This window comes from Podarcis muralis, chromosome 10 (genome assembly GCF_964188315.1).
Source record: "Podarcis muralis chromosome 10, rPodMur119.hap1.1, whole genome shotgun sequence".
Lineage (NCBI taxonomy): Eukaryota > Metazoa > Chordata > Lepidosauria > Squamata > Lacertidae > Podarcis > Podarcis muralis.
In genome coordinates, this window is record NC_135664.1 from 44,842,322 (window position 1) to 44,868,130 (window position 25,809).

The 25,809-nt window shown below is 41.8% G+C and overlaps 2 protein-coding genes and 1 long non-coding RNA gene across 6 annotated transcripts in view; 1 reads left to right on the plus strand and 2 right to left on the minus strand.

Moving 5' to 3' along the window:
* PLBD1 (phospholipase B domain containing 1) overlaps nucleotides 1–5,362 on the minus strand; it is a 27,097-nt gene extending 21,735 nt beyond the window's left edge. The window contains exon 1 of one of the 2 annotated variants that reach the window (XM_028745954.2): nucleotides 5,006–5,362. In XM_028745954.2, the coding sequence (XP_028601787.2) occupies nucleotides 5,006–5,135 (130 nt within the window). In that variant the 5' untranslated portion in view covers nucleotides 5,136–5,362. Of the gene's footprint in view, nucleotides 1–4,525; nucleotides 4,713–5,005 lie in introns of those variants that run through there. The other variant, XM_028745955.2, reaches the window with a different exon arrangement.
* The window catches only part of LOC114605116 (uncharacterized), a 10,949-nt gene extending 2,884 nt beyond the window's left edge, over nucleotides 1–8,065 (plus strand). For both annotated transcript variants that reach the window (XR_013394472.1, XR_003708506.2), the window contains 2 exons: nucleotides 1,813–1,877; nucleotides 8,005–8,065. This is a non-coding gene — a long non-coding RNA (uncharacterized LOC114605116). The remainder of the gene's footprint in view (nucleotides 1–1,812; nucleotides 1,878–8,004) is intronic.
* Nucleotides 7,848–25,809, minus strand: part of GUCY2C (guanylate cyclase 2C) — a 51,035-nt gene continuing 33,073 nt past the window's right edge. For both annotated transcript variants that reach the window (XM_028745952.2, XM_077935435.1), the window contains 11 exons: nucleotides 24,595–24,727; nucleotides 23,753–23,890; nucleotides 22,935–23,023; nucleotides 21,187–21,278; nucleotides 20,849–21,007; nucleotides 19,201–19,393; nucleotides 18,408–18,582; nucleotides 14,008–14,106; nucleotides 13,261–13,355; nucleotides 12,297–12,373; nucleotides 7,848–8,968 (listed from right to left, as the gene is read on the minus strand). In XM_028745952.2, the coding sequence (XP_028601785.2) occupies nucleotides 8,797–8,968; nucleotides 12,297–12,373; nucleotides 13,261–13,355; nucleotides 14,008–14,106; nucleotides 18,408–18,582; nucleotides 19,201–19,393; nucleotides 20,849–21,007; nucleotides 21,187–21,278; nucleotides 22,935–23,023; nucleotides 23,753–23,890; nucleotides 24,595–24,727 (1,422 nt within the window). In that variant the 3' untranslated portion in view covers nucleotides 7,848–8,796. The remainder of the gene's footprint in view (nucleotides 8,969–12,296; nucleotides 12,374–13,260; nucleotides 13,356–14,007; nucleotides 14,107–18,407; nucleotides 18,583–19,200; nucleotides 19,394–20,848; nucleotides 21,008–21,186; nucleotides 21,279–22,934; nucleotides 23,024–23,752; nucleotides 23,891–24,594; nucleotides 24,728–25,809) is intronic.

The following is a 25,809-nucleotide window of genomic DNA, read 5'->3' on the forward strand; positions in this document are numbered from 1 at the left end:
GTTGTTATTACTAAATTCAGAGGGTCATTTTGTTGCCAGCTTTATAACTGCACCTCAAGGTTACCTGATGTTTCTGTCTGGCAAAGCTGAACCTTCACACAGTTTACATATGGCTGGTGTTTGTTGATTAACTTTTATAGCTAGTTCAACTTAATTACAGTAAACTTTCTCAACATTTCCTGTGAAGGCAGAACTGTTTGGCTGAGCAATTCACATTGCCTTCCATTTCAAAAATACAGATGATGTTGCTTCTTTTGGGCAACCTAAGAACAGCAAGCATTCTCTTTTATTTTATTTTCTGATCCCAAAAACCAAAATTACTATGTGGGATAATAACAATTTATAATGTCTATCAGGCGTGAGAGGTCTATTTTCCAACCAAGTATTAATAATTAAAACATTTGCCATCTTGCTTCACTGACACAGCAGTGAATCGCTGGTGGCAAATCTATATTAACAGTCCATTTGTATTTTTTCATCTATTTTCTCTGGTACTTTTGTTTGTGAAGTGAATGCCTATTCACAGACAAGGGAGGGCCTGCTACAGAAGCCAGCTCAGGTTCAGCCTGAGGCAATTTTAACTGGCAGGGCAACATAATTTTAATCAACATGTGTCAATGAGTTTCTCTTAAGAAAGATATTTTCAGGTTGGAAGGAAGGAAGGAATACCAGACTAAGTTCAAGTAGCTGCCATGAACTGGTAGGACAATGTGGAAGAGGAAGAAGATCCCAGTGAAGAGTGTAGCCAGGACTGGGACACGCCAGGGCAAGCTGGGGATGGGGAAGGAGAGTTTGGTGTAGGAAGCACTCACGGGGTGACAGAGGATGACAAGGGGATGGGAGTCAGTGCACAGGAACCAGAGCATTAGGACGCATCAGAGGTTCCTGTCTCCATAAATATGGCAGGCTCTGAGGCGTAGGGAACAGTAAGAGGAGTGCTCCAGGAGGCTGAGGCAGACAAGGGCCCACAGCCCAGCTCCCTACCTGGCTAGGTGGGGCTCACTAGCTCTGGGAAGAAGTACAGTGGTACCTTGGTTTAAGAACGGCTTAGTTTATGAACGAGTTGGATTAAGAACACTGCAAACCCGGAAGTAGGTGTTTTGGTTTGTGAACTTTGCCTTCGAAGCAGAACATGTTCCGCTACCTGTTGAGTGTGTTCCATTTGTAAACTGAGTCCCCCGCTGCTATGGGAAAGCACGCCTTGGTTTAAGAATAGACTTCCGGAACGGATTAAGTTCGTAAACCAAGGTACCACTGTATGTGATTCCTCAACTGGAGGAGGCTTGGAGCAGGTGAGGGTCACCTGCCTCGTCAAGCCCAGATGCTGCAATCAGCATGCAAAGTATAAAAGGGAGGCAGAGCTGAGGTGATTTGTCTGCTCAGCTGCCCATGTTGGGCAGACCTCAGCGTGGATGTGCCAGGATTTCTGAAGGACTGTGCTTCAGGGTAGGTTACAAAAATATCACAATTAAAAACAAATAACATTTACATTAAAAGCCTAAAATAAAACCACCAAACAACAGGCCACAGAACAGTGCACATCAATGCAGGCCTTTAGTTTTGTTTTGTTTTGTTAAGGTACACTGCTTTATAGATAGATCTGCTACACCTTTTTTTTAAAGCAGGGTTCCTGTGCTTTTAACACCTGCAGGCAGAAATCCAAATGGTACAGCTTTTCTTCCTACAAAGACATACTGATGGAGAAAGCTGCACTTTTTGGATTTTTAAAGGCATGGATCCCTGCCAGAGAAATAGCTGCATATCTAGACTTAGCATAAATTTAATGTGGTTCAATTTCTATCCTCCCTCTAGTTCTTCTTGCAAGGGCGTGGACACTTTTTTCTGGCAAGAATTGCACAGCTAAGCATATTCTACAGGTATTTTCCACCCTCTAGATATTCATCTAGATGTGCAAAGTTATGCAAAGACACAAAGCGTACACAAAAATGGAAAAACAAGAAAAATTGCAAACATCACCCTTAAACTCAAAGGGAATGGACAACAAATGAGACCTAAGGAGATAACAACATGCATACCAGACAAGTCACAATGTTCCATTTGCAGGTTTTCCATCTATACATATGTTAAAGTGTGATAAACTAAAGAAAGAACTATGTTCAGGATGGTAGAACTACTTTGACACTTATTTTCAGCTTATTGTGGTAATCTTAACTCTATCCAGATAAATATACAAGTGCTTCAAATAAGCACTAACAAATGGGAGGGGGGAACTATTTTTATTTTTATTTTTAAAAACCAACAACACCTTTTTAAATCTTCCTTTTTGGTCAGTTGTATTTTTTAAAGTGTCAACTTTGATTTCAAAAGCATGATCAGAAATCATTCTTCCCAAAATCTCTTTGCTTTTAAAACTTATGACAGCAAAGGAACTAAATGGTTTCTCTTCCCATATCTCCTTTTAGAGGAAACCATTTCTGAATTGCTGAGTAGCCACAATTGCAGAACTTGATCAGAGTTACCTGTTTCACTTTCTGCCACAAAAACAACACCCTGAAGTTAAAGGACAAGCTTAACATTTGTTATCTTCAGAAATGCATAGTTCCTTTCTGTTATTATTACATTATTTGTACACATTAAACAAAATTTTTGTACCCTTTCGGAAATTGGATGTACAGGCAGAAATGACCGATGGTGCCAAATCAGATATTTCACTGAGCATTTAAGTAGCTCAGCTAACTATCCATTTACCTACATTTGTACAACATTGAGTTTGCCAAATTCTGGCTTCAAAGCATTCTGTAGCTTTATTTATATTGGCTCATCAGGGTTATGATTGCAATTAGATCCGCTAAAGAGGGGTAAAGGGACCCCTGACCGTTAGATCCAGTCGCGGATGACTATGGGGTTGCGGCGCTCATCTTGCTTTACTGGCCAAGGGAGACAGCAAACAGCTTCCAGGCCTATTTATCTACTTGCACTTTGATGTGCTTTCGAACTGCTAAGCTGGCAGGAGCAGGGACCGAGCAATGGAAGCTCATCCCATCGCGGGCATTCGAACCACTGACCTTCTGATTGGCAAGCCCTAGGCTCTGTGGTTTAGCCTACAGCACCACCTGCGTCCCTTAAAGAGGAGTAACTGGTGAACAAATGGAAAAAGGTTTCCTATCCTACTTGTGGGCTTCCCTGAAGCATCCAGTTGCTGAAGTTTCCTTTTTCTGAGGTGCTGTGAAAGCACAACTTTTTCAAGACTACTGTATGACTTCTTTGCCATGTTCTAGTCCCACTGCAGTAATGTACACCCTTCTAAGCACTTTCTCCCCCTCAAAGAATTCTGGGCACAGTAGTTTACCCCTCACGGAACTTCAGTTCCCAGCAACCCTTAAACTGTAGCTCCAGAAATTATTTGAGGCAACTAATGTGCTTCAAATATGCTTTAAAGTTATAGTGTGTACATAGTCTATGTCTCTGCTGAAGCACTAGAATCAAAGAGTTAGAAGGGATCCCCAAAGGTCTGTTCTACTGTCAAACAGCTCTTACTGTCAGAAAGTTAAGAAAGCCAGGCTTTTTGAGTTGACATGCACCTGCGTCCAAAAGGTTAGCATGCCCTTCAAAGGAAATACAAAGTGAGACATAAGAATAATATGGCCAATGGAAATATGTTGATATGCCATAATATTGTATATTAGATTATTTTTTGAAGACAGCAGCTCTAAAGGTGCGTCCAAGTTGTTTGGGCAATGTTAAATAAAGATTTAAAACAACAGAGACGGGGGGGGGGGAAATATGTTGAGGCAGAAATTGTGCAAGAGTTGCAGCAACTTGAATGTATAATCGAACTCACTATGCCAGCTTGCCCATTCACCCATAGAATTAATACACCAGCAGTACATATTATCTGCTGGTGTCCTGATTCTCCACAGATGGACCAATTTGCATGGTGGGCCACAAGTGAGGTATATATGTGGCTGCTGTCACATCTCTTTCAGCTCTCATTAAAGCTGAAGACTGTGCAACATCGTTAATTTTTAGCTTCAACTGATTCATGCACAGTTTAATAATATATTCCAAGATTACAAGCACCATTGTTAATGCCATGTGATAGTTATGACGATGTGCTATAAAAATACTTTACATTAACACAGTACAGTATGCTAATATTGGATTCAGTGGCTTTTCTTCTATTTTGCAAGGCTTCTTTTAAAAGTACAGGAAACACAACTTCATCTACAAGGCAATAGCTCCTACAACGCTAATATTTCCAAGCTTTGATGTGGACTCTTGAGGCTTTTTCATAATTCAGAAAACAGAGTGCCCTGATGGTGTCTCACATCCCTTAAGTGTTGTGTACAATTTGTTCTCCGACTAGCAGAACGAGCAGTTGAGGGATGGAAGACTTTATGCAAGCTATGCAGGCAGCTTTGCTTAACTGCAGCTTATGCCTGCATTTCTTTTTACTGTTGGATGCCACTTTTCGATCCATGTGGCCTGACAGCGGCTAAGGTACGAACATTAAAAGTTACAACTACAAGGAAAAACCCCTTTTTGTAGTATAGAGTAAAATTACCATTGATGGTGGTGGTGGTTGGAGGAGATGTCTCATTTTGGGATCCATCAAAACACACACACAAAAACACACACATCCTCTTATGACAAGACATGGGGTCTTTCTTGAGGAACAAAACAGCTGCATGAGTTTGGAGACCCTGCAGCCCCACAGAGATGCCATGCACCCCCAACTCCTCCAGGAGAAGTCCCTTTGCTTTTGAAATGTTAGAACCTGGGCAGCCTCGACCTATCAGCGCTCGGCGCCGTTTCAGCTCCGAACGAGCGGCGTCTCCGTGAGCATTTTTTAAAAATGTTGCATCTCTTTCAGCAAGGGGCAGCGGGGGGTGAAAACCAGAGGCAGCCTATTCCAGAAAGGTGTCCGGCTGCTCCTCCCTCCCTCCTCCCTTGGAACCGGGTTTCCCCTAAACGTATCCTAGTACCGAGCCTGGGCAAGCTGTTCCCGGGGACTTTCCAGACACGCGTCTGTGGTCTTTCTCACCTGCTCGAGTTTCTGCCACGGCCCAGAGAAGGAAAAGCCCCCAAGAGCAGGACCACCGCCGGCTGGAGGAGGAGGAGGAGGAGGGGGAAGGGGGCGGGAAAGAGGCGCCGCCGCCGCCGAGCCGGGCCATGCTGAGTTGCGCCTGGTGTATGTGCGTGTTGTGTCTCAGACGGAGGCGGCCCTGCGACTTGGCTAACTTTGCCGTCTTCAGTCAGGGCATGGCCCGCCCTCTGCCAGCCCCGCCGCTGCCCCGGGGTAGCCACAACAGGCCCGCCCTAGCAGGCTTGGCGGGGTGGGATTAGAAAACCGGGAACGTCGCCACCCACCTCCTCTCCCGCCCCGGGCTTTTTCGCCTTTTTCATTTCTTTGTATATATTATTATTAGTTGTGCAGGGAGGCTGAAGGCCAGTCAGGCGCAGCTGGGAAGAAGGCGTTTCTCCGTGAATGAAACGCACGGTCTGTGGTTTCCCTAAAGTTACTGAACGCGAAGGGATTCGCCCCGCGTGCGCTTTCGCTTCCCTGTGGTAGTTGCTAATCGGGGTGGATAAAATAAAGTGTTTTAAAAGTGGGTTACGAACCACCCTTCCAAACCCTACTAAGGCGTGCTTAAGAGTCTCTGTTCGGGATCACATTATACGGAATTAGATCTTATTGAGGTGTTGTTAAAAGAGTGGTAAAAAATATGGGTATTCAAGTTCTCCAAAGCTATTTTTCAGGCTAGATACTCTGTGAGTAAGTAAGGCAAGCACAACACACGCACACACATGAATGAATATATGAAAGACTCAGATGTTATCTTTCTGCAATGTTTCCAGACCGGGGTAGTTTACAAAATGTGATAAAATTTGTTGTTGTTTAGTCGTTTAGTCGTGTCCGACTCTTCGTGACGCCATGGACCAGAGCACGCCAGGCACCTCTGTCCTCCACTACCTCCTGCAGTTTGGTCAAACTCATGCTGGTAACCTCGAAAACACTATCCAACCATCTCGTCCTCTGTCGCCCCCTTCTCCTTGTGCCCTCCATCTTTCCCAGCATCAGTGTCTTCTCCAGGGAGTCTTCTCTTCTCATGAGGTGACCAAAGTACTGGAGCCTCAGCTTCAGGATCTGTCCTTCCAGTGAGCACTCTGGGCTGATTTCCTTAAGAATGGATGCGTTTGATCTTCTTGCAGTCCATGGGACTCTCAAGAGTCTTCTCCAGCACCATAATTCAAAAATGTGATAAAATATCCCACCCAAAAAAATTTGGGGTGGGGGAAAGATGCTGATCAGTATGATGAAAAGTGCCAAAGTGTGTGGTTTGTAACTTGGAAGTAAGCTGCACTGAGTAATTTCCATTGGACTCAATGGGGCTTATTTCTTTCTGTTAGACTATATTATTAATTAGGTTAGCTGGCTGTTAGATACCAAACATCTGACATGTTAGCAAAACTGGAGATTAATTTTTGGTGGTGAAGTGAGAAAGAGCCAGTAAAGCCAGATCCAGGTAGTGTTAGCCATTGGCTGGAGAGCATGGAAATTCATCTTCTTACAATTGTAGAGTGGGATAACTTTCTGGAAAGCTAAACTTGTATTTTATGAGAAAAACAAAAATTGCAGGTAGCCATGCTTCTCTGTAATACTGTATGCTGGGGTTGGAGTTTCATTTCTTTTTAAAGTCCATTTTGTAACAAATTGAGATCATTTCTAAATTTTACACACCACACCAGAAAACAATTATTCTTCTACCAAATTAAGTAGGGATTTGAACCTTTCAAGTTTTAAGACCATTGGACCATTCTTTGGTTATCCAAATCCATAACTCACTAAAGATGAAAAGAAAAAGCATTACTTTCTATAGTATCTTTGTGTGTACAAACCTCTTTTGTGCTGTTATATTGTGAGACACCCAGCATTTTCAGTTGTCCAAATAGCACATGGATTGGCATTTTCTGAGAAAATATCCCAGTCATGTGCTCTATGAAGAAAAGAGTCTCCTATCAAAGTTCCACTCTAAAGACACCAAGCAATCTTGTGATTTAGTCCAGAGGCAAGATCAAAGGATATTTTTGTTCCAAAGGTTTGTTTAGGTAGTGGTATTTTTAACCCCCAACTTCATGACAGTTAAGGAAAAAAATCAACCCAAGGTCAAATAGATTTTCTACTGTGTGGGAGAAGGTGCTGTTCTGTTCTCACTTGCAAGGAGCCAAAATGGTGAGTATATGAATGTAGAATGATGTGTACAAATCCATGGTTACTATTCTAATTCCCTGTAGTAATCTCACATGTGGGTCAGAAGATCATTAGTTCAAGGGTGATCCACATTGGACTTCTGCCCCAAACTGATTTTACATGGAACCTGTGGCAGGAAGAATGCAGTCTGCTACAGATGTTACCCACAGGAAGTGCTGGTGTGCCTTATTTCAGGTGTTAAGGATAAAAGTCCTACTAATAAACGGACGCGGGTGGCACTGTGGGTAAAAGCCTCAGCGCCTAGGGCTTGCCGATCGAAAGGTCGGCGGTTCGAATCCCCGCGGCGGGGTGCGCTCCCGTTGCTCGGTCCCAGCGCCTGCCAACCTAGCAGTTCGAAAGCACTCCCGGGTGCAAGTAGATAAATAGGGACCGCTTACTAGTGGGAAGGTAAACGGCGTTTCCGTGTGCGGCTCTGGCTCGCCAGAGCAGCTTTGTCACGCTGGCCACGTGACCTGGAAGTGTCTCCCGACAGCGCTGGCCCCCGGCCTCTTGAGTGAGATGGGCGCACAACCCTAGAGTCTGTCAAGACTGGCCCGTACGGGCAGGGGTACCTTTACCTTTTAATAAACAGTGACATGTGTATGCAGTTATGGTTTGGTTTTCTTAAACAAGATTTTTCAGCTATAGATGTACTTTATTTCACAACAAAGCAACATTTCTTGTTTTACACTTCTCTAAATTACAAGTTCTTGTCAAGGAGAAATAGATGTGCTATTACATTGTAGCTTCAGTTATGGAGTTTGTTCAATTTAACTGCTTTCTGCTTTCAGTTATTTGTTCCATTGCAGCCTTTGCCCATGATATTGAGGGTTACTGCCAAATATATTCAGGTACGCTATCCAAAATGTCATTTTTTCTGGCTTAGCATATTTATACCCATGGACTGTGGCTTAAATGGGTCTCTAATAATTGAAGTATAACGTGATTATAAAACTTTACACTGGCTAGAATGTGACCCATAGTCAGTTTTATACAGCGCATGTACTGCTTGCTTATTTTATGTAAAACACTTCCCCCAATTCTCAAAGTGGCTTACAGAATATTTGTCAGATGCAGTTTTCCCATACCTCTAAATTACACCAGACCTCACTCCAGCTGTATCCATGACAATGTAGGCTATAGCAAGAATGGGACTGCCCTCTGACATCCACTGTACCTTTATCATAGTGCAAAAATGGTATTTGCATTGTGCAGGTGCCTGCTTTGCTGTCTTCCTTCCCTGCTACTTTAGCCCACAAGCACCAGACTGGATGTGAAGGGAGGTGCCCTCAGGGGAGCTGCCCTGTTTCCTTCCTCCTCAATTTTAGGAAGCGGTATACCAGTAAAGCTTCCAATTCATCAAGAAGCATCTTGCATTGAGTCATTTGCAGTTTTGCCAATGTAGTAGAAAGAATGTTCTTCCCTCAGAATATTAACTACAGAGGACTCACAAAGGTAGGATCACATTTCTGTCCTCAATCCACCCATACAATACTGCAAATATGTAGGTTGTGTAAAATTTGTCTTATATATTATTTAAATCTAACATTCAGGGATTCTTGGGTCATGCTCTTTATCCAGTTTTACAGGTAGGTACTGGTTTTTTCTGTAGCCAACTGCAGGTATTCCAGAGTGCCTTTGCGACAACTAGGCACACGTGTAATCTCTCGCACCTGAAATTCTTCTGTTTGCTTTTTCAGAAGACAATTGGTTATCATCTCAGCAAAGTCAGCTTGCAAACGCTGCTGATTCTCCCTGGAAATAGAAGGAGAAAATTGGTTTAAGTGACTCAAAAGGTAAATTTACTATGATTCTTAATTATAAGGCCTTCAAAGATTCTTCTATTCAACCCTCCTTACTTGATATTTGAAATCCGTTCATAATGCTGATGGCCAACTACACATTATTCTGGAGCTCTCTGTTTGGAGCTCTTGATGGAGAATTTTTCAGATCATCACTGCAACCAACTTCCAAGGTCTGCCGCCTTCCTTAGGAGTTCCACTGCCATTACTTCCTTTGAACCTTGACCTCTGGTCAGAAAGGTTCTGGGATAACCACAAACACAGTGATCCTGGCCATTGATAGCCATATCCTCCATGCATTTGTTTAATCTTTTAAAGCTGTCGAAGTTGGTTAACACCATCACCTCTTGTGAAAGCAAATTCCACAGTTTAGCAATGCACTGTATGAAGTAGTGCTTTCTTTTGGTTATCCTGACTCTTCCAACATTCAGTTTCATTGAACTCCCCTGAGTTCTAGTATTATGGCAGTATGCTAGTGACACTCAGATCTATATCAGAGGCTTAGCTGGACTTGCCTTGGACATGGATAATATCCCTTACTGTACCAAGTCAAGCCCAGCCAAAATTTAGCTTCTAGATTTTGGGAGAACAGCTGTCAAATTTTATTCTCTGTTTCCTTTACTCTTTCTGTATCTTCTATTATTTGGAATATAAAATAGATCAATATCATCAATATATCAACAACATTAATATAGGAAGCCTATTATTGCAGATATTCAAAGTAGTGAAGAATTACTGTATTCTTCTGTCTATAAGATGCCCCCATGTATAAGACGCCCCCTATTTTTAGGGACTCCAATTTAAGAAAATGGGGAGAGATCTACCCATGTATAAGACGTTCCCAAATTTTGGACATTATTTTTTAGGGGGAAAAAACCTATTCTTATACATGAAAAATACGGTACTTAATATTTCAGCTCTATAAAAGAAGAAAAATAAAAAGGAGAGTGACTGGGAAACAAGTGATGCAAGAGAAAGAAGGAAGGCTCAGTACAGAAAAATGTAATAAACATTCCAAGAATTATAATCCGACACCAGTGTCACTTGAGCAAAGGATCCCATTCCCCCTTCCTTGAATAACCTCGTATGAACAAAGCTGTACCACTCATAAATTAAAGGTAGAGAAGCTACCTGAAAAACTAAGTAAGAGCACACACACATCAGCTTCAGTGGTGCATGTCAGTACAGTAGTACCTCGGGTTACAAACACTTTGAGTTACAGACTCCGCTAACCCAGAAGATGAGAACAGGATGAGAACACAAATCTCGCACCAGCGGCCTAGCAGCAGTAGGAGGCCCCATTAGCTAAAGTGGTACCTCAGGTTAAGAACGGTTTCAGGTTAAGAATGTACCTCCAGAACAAATTAAGTTCATAACCAGAGGTACCACTGTATTAACATCACATCTTTCATTGACCCACAGGATCAAGATGCCAGATAGAAAAAATAATCACAGTGGTATACTTCCAAATGTTGTTCAAAACAGTCGCCTGTGATATCCTGTGATTTGTGTTCATATTGTATTGTAATGGCCATTGGCTACAAACAATAAAAATGATTGAATAGAATTGGATAAAGGAAATATATCCTACTCTCTCCCCCAATCTTTTACCTTTTTGTAAGAGCAAACCTAAACAAACATTTTTGTTTTTGTTTTAAAAAACATGCTTGTTTCAATGGATATTGTGTTTGTATTGTATATAGTGTGTGCACTGCTTAGCAATTTAAAAAAAACTAAAGTGGTTTAGAAATGCTTTTTAAATAAAAAGGCAGGGATGCCACCACATGTGTAATTCACCTTAGGTCAAAGTGTTGCCTACTTATGGGCCCCTCCCAACACACCAGTGTGCAAGCCTGTAAGGGGTAGCAGGATGTTCACACCAGGAGTTAAGACACGTGACTGACAAAATAGAGGCCTGAAATTACTGTGTTAATTGTTTAAGCTTTGTCATAGATCTGTAACACAGCTGTAACACAACTAGGGAAACTCATCTTCAAGAGCAGAATGACTGGCAAGACCTATTATATAAACCAAAATACCACCTTAGTTCTATAATATATGTTACAGAATGCAAATGCCCTGAATGCCATCTGCAGTATGTTGGGAAAACAACTACAGTCTTTCATGCCTATTTCAGAAATCTTAAGTCAGTAATCACACACACACAACCCCCCTGAACAACCTGTTACAAAACATTTTGACCTTTCAGACTTGGGAATATTTCCAGTGGGAAAAAACAACCCTAGTTCTGGGGCAGTCAAAACAAGAGGACTTGTATAGATACAGACTGAACACCATAACGCCACATGGCTTTGCCTTAGAGGATAATTCTTAAACTTTTACCTTTGCCTTTCATTCTTTTTTTAATTATCCCACTTATAGAACAGCTTCTACCTTGCTGGAAATTCCCTCTGTTCTCGGGGGTTCTTAGAACACCTGGGCTACCAACTGCCTGATTTTAAATCCAACCAAATTTGCTAATGAAGCAGGCAGAAGCTGAAATGTTTTAGCTAAATAATTTTGTGGGGGGGGGTATTCAACTAAGTTTTACTCAGAGTAGACCAACTGAAATTAATGGCTCTAACTGGGTCATGTTCATTAGTTCTGATGGGTCTATTCTGGGTAAAAATTAGATGACTAACATCCATTGTTATCAGTTTCATCAAGTCATTGACAGTGTGATCCTACAAGTTTACTTGGAGGTCTTACCAAGTTCAATGGAGCTTATTCCCAGAAATATGGGTATAAATAAGACTGATTAACACTACCCAGACATACCGGTAACTTTTGTCATATCAGATGAAAAGAGTAACGCAAGGAATTGTGAACCTAGGATGTTGGAGATTCATGTAGTAGCGATGCATCGCCTGAACTCTGACCTCTTCACAACCTATGTTCAGACTGGACATCTGCTTTAGTATGCTTGAGTAAGTGTGGATGAATAAGGATAATTTTTAGACCTTGTTATTCAATACAAAAAAATTGCAGTATAAAGGTGTGTGTTTGGCCATGGCACAAACGGTGCATAATGCAACACTCCATCCTCCACTGGTTTTTCCCATTGGGAAGGAGGGAGGGAGAATAGTGGGTTGCACAACATTGAGGATTCATGAGATCCTAGGATATGTGCATGTGTCCCCATGCAGATTTACACACTTGCCATATTGATCTCTGCCAAGTGCACGCCAAACAAGATATTCACAGAAAGAGAGAAAAGAAAGGATACTGTAAATATTGATTTGTGCATTCTGTTAACAACCAACTCTCCAAGAATCACTTACACAGAAGGAGGTGTTGGAAGATTGTATTTCTGGTCTTTCACTCCTGTCAGCCAGTAAGTGATCTCAGTTCCTTTGCCCTAATACAAAATAAGGAATAATACTTTGAGATTAGATTGCTGTATTGTATGTTTTTATATTCTTTATATTGCAGCACTTTGTAATCTTTGCATAATTTACTTAACGAACATGGGGAGCATAAGGCATATTCCTACTGGGTGTTTTAAACTAAAACCAATACATATGGAAAAGAAACCAGAATAATCTACCTGAGATTACAGTTCTGTTCACAGAATCAGAGAATTGTGGAGTTGGAAGGAACCCTGAGGGTCATCTAGTCCTACTCCCTGCAATGCAGGAATCTGGTCTAGCCTCAACGGCAACAAGTCTTGTTAGAGATAACAAGAAAGTCAGGGTGATGAAGTAGTTGAAAGGTTGGGCTAGATGTGGAAAATGCAGGTTCAAATGCCTACCCACCTATGAAATTCACTGGATCATGGCCCCAACTAGAAATTTATAATAATAATAATAATAATAATAATAATAATAATAATACGTTTCCTCCTATTAGATATGTGCCACCTCTAGATTGATTTTGAAAAATTATGGCTATTTGAATACATGCTGTGTGTGTACACACGCACGTGTGTGTCTGCATGTGTTAGGTCAGCCTTCTATTAGGCAGAGTGAGGCAACTGCCTCAGGTGGTAGATGGTGGGAAGTGTGCAGTATTGGCAGCAAGTTGTTGGAAGACAGAACTGTATTTGCCATGTGCATTGCCCTGCACTCCCCTCCAAACCTAAACTAGCCTGCTGCCTCCCAGTGCGGTGGAGGATGTTGTTGAAATAAAATTCTACTGTCCGCCCAGTCAGCTTCTCTGGATAGAAGTGGAGGTTGGTACAAATCTTGTCCTTCGCCTATGTCAGCAAAATGTTGTGGGTCACCGGGACGTGCATTTGTTTGTTACCTTCAAATATGTCTCTCCTCGCTCTTCATATTGGAATTGGCAGTCTGTTCTCTTGAGAATAGCAATAGTGGAACCACTTACATGAATCCGTAGAGCTATAGGCATGCAAACAAACATACAGTGTTTTAATTTGCTTTTTTTAATGTTTGGTTTTGTGTTGTGCCAGTCTATAATGTAGTTAAGATAATGAGAGTCTTGTGTTCCATTAGTAAAAAAGAGCTGACGCAATTGTCTCAAAAATATGCTCATCTTCTGAATAGCATTTGCAAGCAGAGCAAGGCAACTGACATCATAATCCTCAAGGCATTCAAGTAATATTGGACTTGTCCTACCGGCTTCAGTCAGACTGATTGTCCTGAACTAATTATTGTGGCTACTTTAATCCGAATATTTATAGCCGGAAGGAAGGTTAGATGTCTCACCAAGCAGAGGGAGAGGACCAAGAAAAACACCTAAAATACAGCAGAAATAGAAACTCTAGCAGTCCTTTGAGAAAAACCTTCTAATGGTGTGATTATTTACTACATGTTATCCTACCCTTTCTCCAAAAAGCTCTGGGTGCTGTGTGTAGTGCATCTCCTCTCAGTTTATTTTCACAATCCCTATATGGTTCAGAGAAAGTGACTGGCTCAAGGTCACCCAGTCAGCTTCTACTTTATTATGATAAAATAGGGTTTTTTCTGGGTAAAGAGCTCTGGATTTGATCCTAAAAAGTAATGTGCAGTGTAGATGTGAATTTGTCCTTACGTAATCCTGTAGATTCCATTCTTGAAGCTGTGTTCACAGTATCTCCAAACAAGCAGTAACGAGGCATCTTAATCCCAACCACACCAGCTGCACATGGACCTGAAAACAATAAAGCACAGAGCAGGAATTAAGAAGGAGAGGGAGTGTTTGCCTGGGAAAAGATTAGCCCACACACTCTCAAGATCACATCATAAACTGAGCAGGAATTAATTGGAAGTCATCAATGTGACTCATTAGGAATCAGATTTCCGAGGTGCCAAGATCTGACCAGGCCAATACAAGGTCTGTCCTGCCTGAGTATGACGGCATATTTCATTTACAGAATTTATAGCTTGGAACAGGGAACAAAGTAATAAAGATAAAAACACACAAGATGATATACAAAAGTTTTGAAATTACAAAAACATGTCCAATAACAACAAATGGACAATTCTATCATAAGATAGACAAGCAAAACTACAATGAAGACATACAACAAAATTTCTTATTTAACCAAATATCTTGATAGAAGCAAGCAAAGGATATTCAATCAGATTAAACAGAACTCCCTAAATAGGGATTCCTGTATGTCAGAGTTTAAGGCTAGCAATAAGCAGCAAAGGTTTTCAAGGAAAATCGGACTACCCATAAGAAGTCTAAGGGCTTTTTCTGCTCAACTAAGCACAACTGGGACTGTATTCAATTTAGTCCAGCTCCGAAGGCCTTCTGGCAGTTCCTTCAATGCTAGAAGTGAGGTTACAGGGAACCAAGCAGAAGGCCTTCTCGGTAGCCACTGCCACCTTATGGAATGCTCTCCCATCAGATGTCAAGGAAATAAACAACTATCTGACCTTTAGAAGACCTCTGAAGAGAAGACATCTGTATAGGGAAGTTTTTAATGATTGATGTTTTACTGTGTTTGATGCTTTAATTTGTTGGAAGCTGCCCAGAGTGGATGGGTGACATATAAATAAATTATTATTATTATTAATCCCTAAGTAGACCCACAGGGACGCGGGTGGCGCTGTGGGTAAAAGCCTCAGCGCCTAGAGCTTGCCGATCGAAAGGTCGGCGGTTCGAATCCCTGCGGCGGGGTGCGCTCCCATTGCTCGGTCCCAGCGCCTGCCAACCTAGCAGTTCGAAAGCACCCCCGGGTGCAAGTAGATAAATAGGGACCGCTTACTGGCAGGAAGGTAAACGGCGTTTCCGTGTGCTGCGCTGGTTCACCTGATGCAGCTTTGTCATGCTGGCCACGTGACCCAGAAGTGTCTCCGGACAGCGCTGGCCCCCGGCCTCTTGAGTGAGATGGGCGCACAACCCTAGAGTCTGTCAAGACTGGCCCGTACGGGCAGGGGTACCTTTACCTTTAAGTAGACCCACTGAAATGAATGACTCTAAGATAATCATAGTCATGTCCATTAACATTAATGGGTCTACTTTGAGTAGGATGAGCAGTGAATACAACCTAGAGATTGAATTCACTATGAAAGACTGCTATTTGTGATTTTGAAGCAGTGCTCCTCTCTGCTTCTACAGCCAGGGACTAAGTTGGTTCAATACTTGGCACTTCAGGAGCCAGACAAGGCAAATCTAGAGCTTTGCCACAAAGCATAATGCCCACACAGATCCTGGTATTCACTTTCACAGATTTGATTTATTCTGTCTCCCCCATCCACAGATAATGCCATTGCTGATACTTTTTCTATGATGCAATGAAGACTACTGTTTCTGGGGAGGAACTTGTCAAATCATGAAGGTGGAGGCAGTTGGTAGATGCATGAACTCCATCGCTTTTCTTGGCATCCTATCCCACCCCAGAATAGACTTGCAGCTATTAAATACAGAGAATAATAAATGAAGGTGTTGATGGACGGCTTGCAACAGGCTACAGACATCTGCTGAATCAACTCACTCTGTCCTCTCCTGTATGCATGCCTGTCTCTCTTCCACTACAGTATTGCTATTGTAGATTCTTGCATTGTAGGGGGTTGGACCTTTGGTTCCCTTTCAACTCTATGGTTCTATGTTATAAATTTTCAGGGCCAGAATCTGTGGGTGCAAGTCACCCATAAATCCTGGAATTAGTAAAAGTTAGAATTAATCAAGGTTTGATTAAACTGTGCCAAACACAGAAACTCGTTAGTTTATGCTAACGAGCAAGGCCAGCTCAAAAGTGGGCTTGTAACAGGCCCCCATCCAGCTAGGGCTTTGGAAGAACAAAGGCTGGTGATGGCCGGTCATTAACCCATCAAGGAAGCCATCAAATGTTCATCATTGGAATGGCCGAGCGAGCCATGAACCCATTAAGAGGGCCATTAACAGAGACTCTCTGGGCAGGCCAGAAAATGGGGGGAAACCCTTACCTGACGTGACAGATAGTTAGCAGAGACAAAAGGCCAGTGGTTCCGGAGGAAGGGAAAAATTGCACTGGGCGATGAGGTAAAGGAACAGGACAAAAGTGTGACTCTTGCAAGCTGGAGCGGGGGCCAGAGCATGAGGGGGCTGTCTGTTTTATGCTGCAGAGAAGGTAAGGCATAATGTTTTGGGGTCTCTTCGAATCCGGCAATGGAAGGAACAGGACCCTCTTAGGATGTGAATGCTCTGTACTCTCTGCATCTAGGCTCAGGTTGTAGATATGTGTAAATAAGCCATATATTATAAAGACACCACAGTCTCCACAGTGCTTCATTGCCCAAAAGAAAACACAGACCCTGGTAAGTGCGTCTGGTACTCCTAAAATCTCACACCACTTAGAAATTGCAGTAGCACGTAGCTCTATTAATTTCAGAGTGACTAACTTCCAGCTGGGCAGAAGCTATGAGGCAGTAGGAGCATTTGTGGATTTAATGCCTCCCTTCCCACTCTCAGCTACCCACAAAAGTTTTAAGTATCATCACTGTACTACCTTGCTTCCGTATTTCCTCTGTTCAAAGTCGCCCTCTAAAGAGCGGTGAAAAGGGCAGCAATTAGACAGCCTCTGTTATAGGAGAATAACCAAAGTGGAAATGAAGAAACTTCTCATTTCAGAAGGGTTTTCGACGGGTCAACAGAACACGTGCATTAAGCCAACATTTTCTATGATATACAAGATTGCCTTTGAAAATGCCATCACTTGCACAGTTCATCAACCCTTATTATATTGTACATAACTTCAGAACTGAAAACAATTATATATCCTAAAACATTTATTCACTAAGTCATACTTCAGTCTTTGATCTGTTGATTCTTTTCCTCTCAAAGGACTGCAACCTGAACTATAAAGCAACCAATTTCCAGAAGGCTCTTCATTCTCTGTGGGGGGTTTTTAAGGTGCTAGTAGAATATTTTGTCCAAGCAACCATTAGCGATAGCAGACAGTGAAGAGCAGCTGTGTTCAGCTGCTGCATAACTCTCTCTAGTGACTGAAACGTAAGCACTGGGGTCAGGGGAGGGGAGGGAAGGAAGAAGAGATGAATTCCCCCAAAAATGCTTGTGTTAAGGGTCTCTGTAGACGTCCTGCTCTTATATCTCTTCTGTGCTGCTGAGCCAGTTACAGAAACTGTAATTATTTTGATAATTAATTTTAAAATAGAGCCTCTAAGGGTCATCCCAGAAATCTGCAAACTTCTAGTTGTTATTTATTGCGTGCCGATGAGAGTACTTCCCCCTTGAGATGGCATTCTGTTTCAGGAATATCGCATTTTCCAGTGGATGCTCTGTATTATTATTTTTTGTGCCTGGTAAAATGTGATTTGTATCCTGAATAATATGCCCATTGTTATTGCTATTACTTTTTAGAATGTGATGGTAAGTGGTAACTATTGGACGCTGCTGGTATGTAAATCGATGCAAATGGCACAACATTCTCCTATGCCATTTTATGACTTTCTGTATGTGCTTTCGTAATTCTACTTTTTTTCTTGTTTCCAATGCTTTAGGCTCTAGAGATTGAATTTTCTATTCATTGTACCTCTCCAACATGGGAGTGATCATCAAGCCTTTTAAGAGAAAAGTGATGAACATCAGGAGAGGTACCTAGTTCCATGCTGAAATGGCCCATAGTTTTCTGTGCATTTTGCTTTACTTTTCATTTGTTTTATTTCATTCTCTAAGCACCCACAAGCACTGAAGCATATTTCCCCTAATATTATAAAGAAATTCCCCCTAATATTATGGTTTTTAATATAATTTTCACGCTATGTATTTTTCATCCACACTCCCCCCTAATATACTCATTTCTGAACACAGTATTTAGTTGGAGAATAGCTTTGCAAAATTTGGAGAAGTACAAATTTCAAAGGATAGTGCATTTTGGTTCATGTATAGTTTCAGGCAAAGCAGACTGGGTAGGCTTATGTCAAAGGAAGCCAACCCAAGTTTCTTTCCCATCCTCATTCCTTTATTTTATTTTGATCAAATATTTGATATGTATCCCACCATACCAGAGTGAATTCCTATTCGAATCCATACAGGAAGACCTGGAAGATGTCCGAGTTCAAAGGAGCCCATGAAGCTGAGTATATCTAATGCCATCATGGAAATGTCCACTGCGTGACGGTTGCCATTTCTCTTTGGTAAACCGCTTACTACCATATATGCATCTCCAATGGTCTCTACCTGTTGAAACAAGATCCAAAGTCATTATTTTTTAATCTAACGAAAGAGCAATCAAATATAGGAAAAACCTTAAAGTTCCTGTTCTTTCCTGCTCAGGAATGCTTATCACATCCCAATTAACAAACATGTTTACACACGTATTTGGAGTTGCAAATAGTACTCAGTATAATATTTATAGGTGACTGTGATTTTCTCTGAGGCGAAGAACTGTTCTTTTAAAATGTTAAAGAGAAACAAGCTTTCTTCCCTATTTTGCACGACAATTTTAAACAGCAAAAATAACTACTACCTTTTATTTTTTGTTTTTCTTATATGCATTGTTTTGCTTTCTGTCTCAGAAGAAAACATTTCCCGCCTTTTATTTTGTCTCTCTTAAACTGTTTCCACAGTGGGAAATTCATGCACATGAGGTTCGCTGTTTCCTTACAGACCTTTGCCCAGACATAAGCACTTTCAATTTTCTGCCTCTGAAATCTATCGCAATGTTTCCTGTCCACACTAATGGGTAAAGCATGGATTAGCCCCTTAAAGGATTGGTGGCAATGCTCCGCCACCCCCCTCCTTTCACCTCAAATCATTCTACCTAGCCTTCTGTTCTCTCTTCCCAGTTCTGGTCACCTTATAGACATCATGAGGGTCAAGAATTTGATCAAAGTTCTTGTAGATGTCATTGAGCATGTCCACCACTTCCATAGGGGTGCTGTATTTACAAAGGGTTGTGAAGCCTACAATGTCACTGAAGTAGATGGTGACTTCTTTAAACAGTTCTGGCTCTACCCGTCCAGTTTCCTTCAGTGACTTTACCACAGGCCTGTCAAAAGGAAGAAGATAAGTATCTTAGGATGAAGCTTCTCAATTTCAAAGTGCGCTTTAAAAAACAGAAAAATATATGGCAGTACAGTAGTTCTATTAATCCTGGTAATGATAAAACACAACACCATTCTAAGTAATTGAGATTTTAAATCACAAATGATTTGGGCAATCACTCCATCTCCTTTCAAAACATGTTAGAGGTCAGTGGGTAGGTGGTCATGTTTTGCAGATTTGACAGGATAGCCTTTTGATCCTCTTTCATGCCCAGGGACATTTCAGCTGTTCAGATATATAAGCTATTAGTGCTCGTGTTATAATTGAGGAGCCAAACCTTCTTCTGCTTGACTCTAACCTACCTGCTCAGAATTGGAAACTGGTGTTGGAACTGCTTATTTGTATGCACAAATTCAAGCACACAATTCCTTTCTCATAACATGGAAGTTCTGTTTCCTGGCAGAATTCCAGGTTGTGTAATTCTATTCTGTTTTACTAAATTTCTGTCTCTGCTACACCATGGCAGCTGGTGGCTGGGGCAGGCAAAAGCTTATTGGCAGTTGTGTCTCATGCCGGCAGAGACCAGCGCTTCCTTGAAGATATGGGGTAAGTCCAATTGTGCCCTTTCCAGATATGTGATTCAAACCCGTAGTTAACACAAGGTCAGGAAGTACAAGTCTATCTTGAAACCAAACTTGGATTGACTTCATGTTCATATATACTATTCTGTTTATTTGCCCTTCATTATTTAGCAGTCATTTAAATCTCTGTCTGTCTGTCTGTCTGTCTGTCTGTCTGTCTCTCACACACAACAGAGCGCCTGCAGTTCTAGTTACAACTTCTAAAAAAAGAACATAAGGCTGCAGATGATCCAGAAAATGTGAGCTAAGATTACCAAAAAGGGAGCATCTTCCCTACAAAATGCTTAAGAGGTTGGAGCATTTTAGTAAAGGACAACTAAGGCAAAACGTAAGAGACATTTAGTAAATGAGTGTCAGGTTGGCAGAATCCCACAGCTGGGCACACACCTGCAGAAGGCTGCAGCCAACATAGCGTGCCCCTGACATCACCCCTGCTAGGGTTTTTATTTGTGAGTTTTAGCTGGGCTGGACAGAGACGCTTGGCATTTCTCTGTGGGCTGAATCCAGAGCTATGGGTTTGTGGAGCCTGGAAACCTAGTAGGGAAGCAAGATCTGCTGGAGTGTCAACATTGTGAGGCTTTTTATCCTATGGTCAGATTGTGTATATGTGTAAACAAAGCCATATATTCTAAATACATCGAAGTCTCAATTGGCCTTCATTCCAAAGAAACCAAACCCTGGCTTAATGCTGGAACCCCTTGAGTCACATGCTCCTCAGAGACTGGGGTGCACACAATCCTATAAATAAGCAATAACGATAACTTATTTAGAGCCCCGCCCCTGCCCAGTGATTTCTTGTCTGATTGGACAGCACTCACCCTGGAAGAAGCATGAAGTTAAGCCTGTCAGCTCTGTCTCGCTCTGCTTTGTACAGCTCAGTTCTCTCTTCCACCAGGTGCTCCAGGTTCCGTGAATACAGCTGCAGGCGTCGGATTAAGGTGTCCATGTAGCTTTCATTGGTTTGGCTGTGGTAGTTGCTGGGAATGTTGTAAGGACAAGGATGAATTTGAAGGCTGACAACACCAGGAAGTTCATGTACATGACACCAGTGTATGGCTGCCATGTGGCCAGAGTGGAAATCTGCCAGACTTCTCCCTCTGAACTATCATTCTGGTTTAGCAGAACTTTTTTCTATCAAAGTAAATCACTTTCATACCTAAATATCTTAGCCAAGGTAGTCTCAATTTTCTTAAAATCTGGCCTCTTCTCTGGGTCTTCCTCCCAGCAGCTTTCCACGAGCAGATATACCTAGGGATGCACAATCCAATACAGGACTACTTTAGATATTTTGGTTTCCGTGATGAAAACTAAAATAGTGCTCCCCCACCACATAATCCTTAGCAACCCAAACTGGCTTCAAAGACTATGTTGTAACAATATCCAACCTTCTTCCCACCATTTTCATAACTCAATCAGCCACTCTCTGGAGCACCAAGTTCCACTCCTTATTTTTGCAAGCTCAGGTAGACATGCCCTTTCCAGGTGTAATGGGTTGCTGCTGGTCACCTATTCCAGATAGGAGTTCATTGTGGAATTGGTGCTGCTCATGTCCAGTTTTAATCCAGTTTTTCCTTTGCCATGGAAAATCTGATTAGTAAAATAACTCATTTTACATCTGCAGTCACTCCTGGTATGGAAGCTTGTTAGTGTGTTTTATTTATTTATTATGGTGAGCAGTTTGTAATGTGTGTGGTGAAGTTTCAGTGGGTGATCTCCATAACCACACCTATATCTCTCTTTGATCCTCACCTAAGCACAAACTATCCCTTTTTTTTCTGGTGGCCCATCAATACCAAAAGGGGGGGGGGGGCGGATCCTATTTTCACCAGTTGGCAGATGCCCTGTTCAAAGTGTTGTAGATATTAATAATGTGCAGCTTGAAGCAACTGGATGCATAAAAACTTACTCCTTTCGGACTAAACTGTTGTCCAGACCCATTAGTTTGATTCAAGCTTTACTTACAAAATTTTATTCAAAACAGAACAAAACATAAAAGATACACCCAAATAGTCCCATACAATATCTTGTACATGTCCAGCACAGGCTCAGCATTTATAAGAAATAAAATGTAATTCCAAACAGACCTAGAAGGCCTCCCTCTCCTTACAGCTTCCATTTTGTCTGGAGCTGTAGTCACTCTTGGAAAGGCTCATTTGTACATCCTCACTCCTAAGGAGCCTAAAAGGCAACTCCCTTTCAAAATGGAGATTTGAACCCAAATACCTTTGCCACATGATCAAAGGCACACACTCCGTTTAAGAGCAGACAACAAAGCAATGCAGACATTGTATTATTATTATTATTATTATTATTATTATTATTATTATTATTATTAACAACAACAACAACAACAACAATACAGAAGTCTTGCACAATACTTCTTTATCAGTCTTATGCAAGGCCTTAGCCTTTAATTTAAAGCAAACAGAAACAGAAATTGCCCCACCATCACAAAAAAAGGACACACCTCTTTTCTGCCAGTTGTGAAACATGTTAACTAAACTAGCTGCATAACTCTGGTAATTTTTGCTCTTGATCACTTCCCAGATTTTCCCTAGCACTTTTTCAGTCAATCAGAATGCAGGTCACACTTGCCAGGTAATCAGTGTTATCTAAGTTAACCTATAGCACCCCTCCCTCCCTGATACCATACCCACTCCAAACTGTTAAAATAACCAGCAGCTAAGTCAGGAGCTATTATGATGTATTAAAGCTCATTACATTGGCTTCTGTGCATTGGGATTGTTAATAGGAGATGTTAATGTGGTGTAAAGGCAAAACACTGGAAGAAAAAAAGTTGGTTACACTCCTCTCTGTCAAACTTACTAGTTTTAACCTGTGCATGCCGTGGGCATAACCTCTTACTATTCAGTTGAGCTTGGCTTTCTTTCAAGATGGCCTTACCTCTTGCTTTTTCTCTCCCTCTGAATGCAATAGAAGATCTGGCCGGAAAGGTCTTGCTCCTTTATTGCTTTCTACTCTGCAAAGTTTCTCTAAAACAGGAGAGGGGAAAAGATATAACATACAGAACAATTCAGCACATGAAGAAGACACTTTAACACAAGAAGCAGAGCTTTTCTAGGCAAGCAGATTGTGTCAAGGCTGTATTATATAAAACAAGATGGGCTTAGACCAAAATCCTAGATCTGAATGAACACACTCATTCTTTGATAAAGGTCTGCATATGGTGGTTTTTCAATTTGTGAGACATGCAAAATTAAGAGTGCCTACTGGGGTGAACTGACAGGTTGAGGAAGATATCTGCATTTCTTCGGCACAGCACCAAGATAAGATGCAAGATGAAAAAGAGGACTAAGAATCTACACCCCCCATTTCTCCCTCCCTCTGCCCAGCCATCTCACATCCTGGGCATCCTACCACATTCCTGTTACAAGTATTTGAACATTTGTGGTCAAGCAAGGTTCTTATCCCCATGTTGGAAAGTCTAAGTAGATTTATAATTAACCTGCTCCACAGGTAGAAATCCAACATGAAAGCAAGGCAGCTTCCTTTAAACTAAAGGCCAGAGCACATGGGTGGGGCACTGGCCCAGTGCATGCAGCCTTAATGAAAGGGCAAGGCTTGGCCCATGCTCTTTCATTACCCCTTCATATGTTCAAACTTTCCCCAGGAAAAATTGCATTTTACTGCTGAATGGCAAATGCAAATGGCAATCCCTGGAAAACCTGTCATCAAGCCTTTTCATTACGCACAATGTTTACCTTTATGATCCCGACAATTGTCAGTGTAGAAGGTCTCCTTACGCAGTATGATCTCTTGTGCTATAATTCCAAAGCTGTACACATCGCCTTTCTGAGATATGTCACCATGGCGGAGGTGTTCAGGAGCAGTCCAGAGATCTGAGGAGCAGAGAGAGAATTATGTGTGTGTGACAAAAACAAGCAGATGAAATTGGTTGACAATTGTCTACTCAATACCTGTATCTTTTCTCAAGCCTTTAGAAGAGTTGGTTGATCTGCTCTGTGGTTTTAGACCGTCCTGCTGCTTTTATTGTTGTACAGTATGAAGTTCATTTTAATTGCAAGTTGTTGGAAACTGCTTTGTGGGCTCAGCGAAAAGCAATTTACGAAATTTATGAAATGAACTAAAACCAAGCAAAACACTGGTATGGTTAGCCCAATAAATTTTACTTCCTGAGACAAAGGAGAATGGCTGGCCATGCATCTCAGAAGAAATGGTTGGGCAACATTTGTCACCACAAGCTGTTGCCTCAGTCGGCCCAATTGTAGGGTTGGCCCTGGGCACAGGCATACCTTCCACTTTCAACTGTTTCTGATCCTCATTCAGATGGCATCAGAAATCACATCATACCACTGTTGGATTCTCGTAGCTACACTCCTGCTTCAAGCTGTGGTGCTGTGTGGCTTAGTGGAGGCATTTGGGGGGAAATATAGTCATACCATAACTATAGTGCTATACTGAAATAACTTAAGTTTAAGAGAATATTAATGCCACATTTCCTGACAGTTCTCCTATAAGATGCAGTCAGCCTACAAATATTCATGAGGAATTCCTGAGTGAGGAATTCATCTTCCTTATGTACCTTTTTTTGGCGGAAGAATAGAATTGCAGCCATAATCGGTTATCTTCACAACCATGCGGCTATCCACAACACAGTTTGTAGATTTCAGGCGGCCATGAAGCTCTGTTTTGCTGGAATGCAGGTAGGACATTCCCTAGGATATGAAGAGAGACAAAAAACAACAAGTGTCTGCCTAATTTTAGTATCTGCCCCAAGTTTCCTAGGGAGGGGGAATGACTGTTTTATCTGGCTGCGGCAGAGGAAGTCGGAGGACTGAAGGACCATTTCCATCAGCACTGCTGAGAGATCAGCACCACCAAGCTCTTCTCTCCAGCAACTGTCACTCGGCAGTCATTCCATGAGGCTGCAGCAGCAGCAGAATTAGTAACACAGGCCCACCCCATTGGCTCTGCTGAGAGAGGAGCATCAGGCTCCTCCATCCTTATGAGGAACAGTTGAAGGAGCCGAGTATGTTTAGCCTGGAAAAGAGGAGACTGAGAGGGAGATATGATAGCCATCTTCCAATATATCAAGGGCTGTCACATGGAAAGATGGAGCAAGCTTATTTTCTCCTGCTCCGGAGGGTAGGACTTGAACCAATGGATTCAAGTTACAAGAAAGGAGATTCCAACTAAACATAAGAAAGAACTTTTTGATGATAAGAGTTGTTAAACAGAGGAACGGACTGCCTTGGAAGGTAGTGGACTCTCCTTCCTTGGAAGCAGAGGTTGGATGACCATCTGTCATGGATGCTTCAGTTGAGATTCCTGCATTGCAGGGGGTTGGACTAGAATGACCCTTGGGGTCCCTTTCAACTCTGCAATTCTATTATAGTATGATCTGAAGCAACCAACCTGATTGTCTTTCCACCACAGAGACAACATATTTCCCTATTTCTCCTCAGCGTTCTCTCCATTTAAAAAATAAATAAAAATAAAATTTGGAAGCTGTACACTCACTCCTCCTTAGTTTTTGGGGAGGGGAAAAATATGCATATGCCAATAGGCAATAAAAGTGGAAGAAGCTTCTTATTTTCCTGACACACCCTCTCTTCTGGCATTTTTGACACAGTGAGAGGGCTAAACTACATGGATTGCACCATCCACCCCCCACAGAAAGCCATATGTGATAGAAGCTGGCTTGAGTGAAAGCCGATTTCTTCATTAGGTCTGGTGGATGATTTCTATGTTTGATAGGCTGAGAGGATACAGAAACGTTTTACCTCTCTGCCCTTAT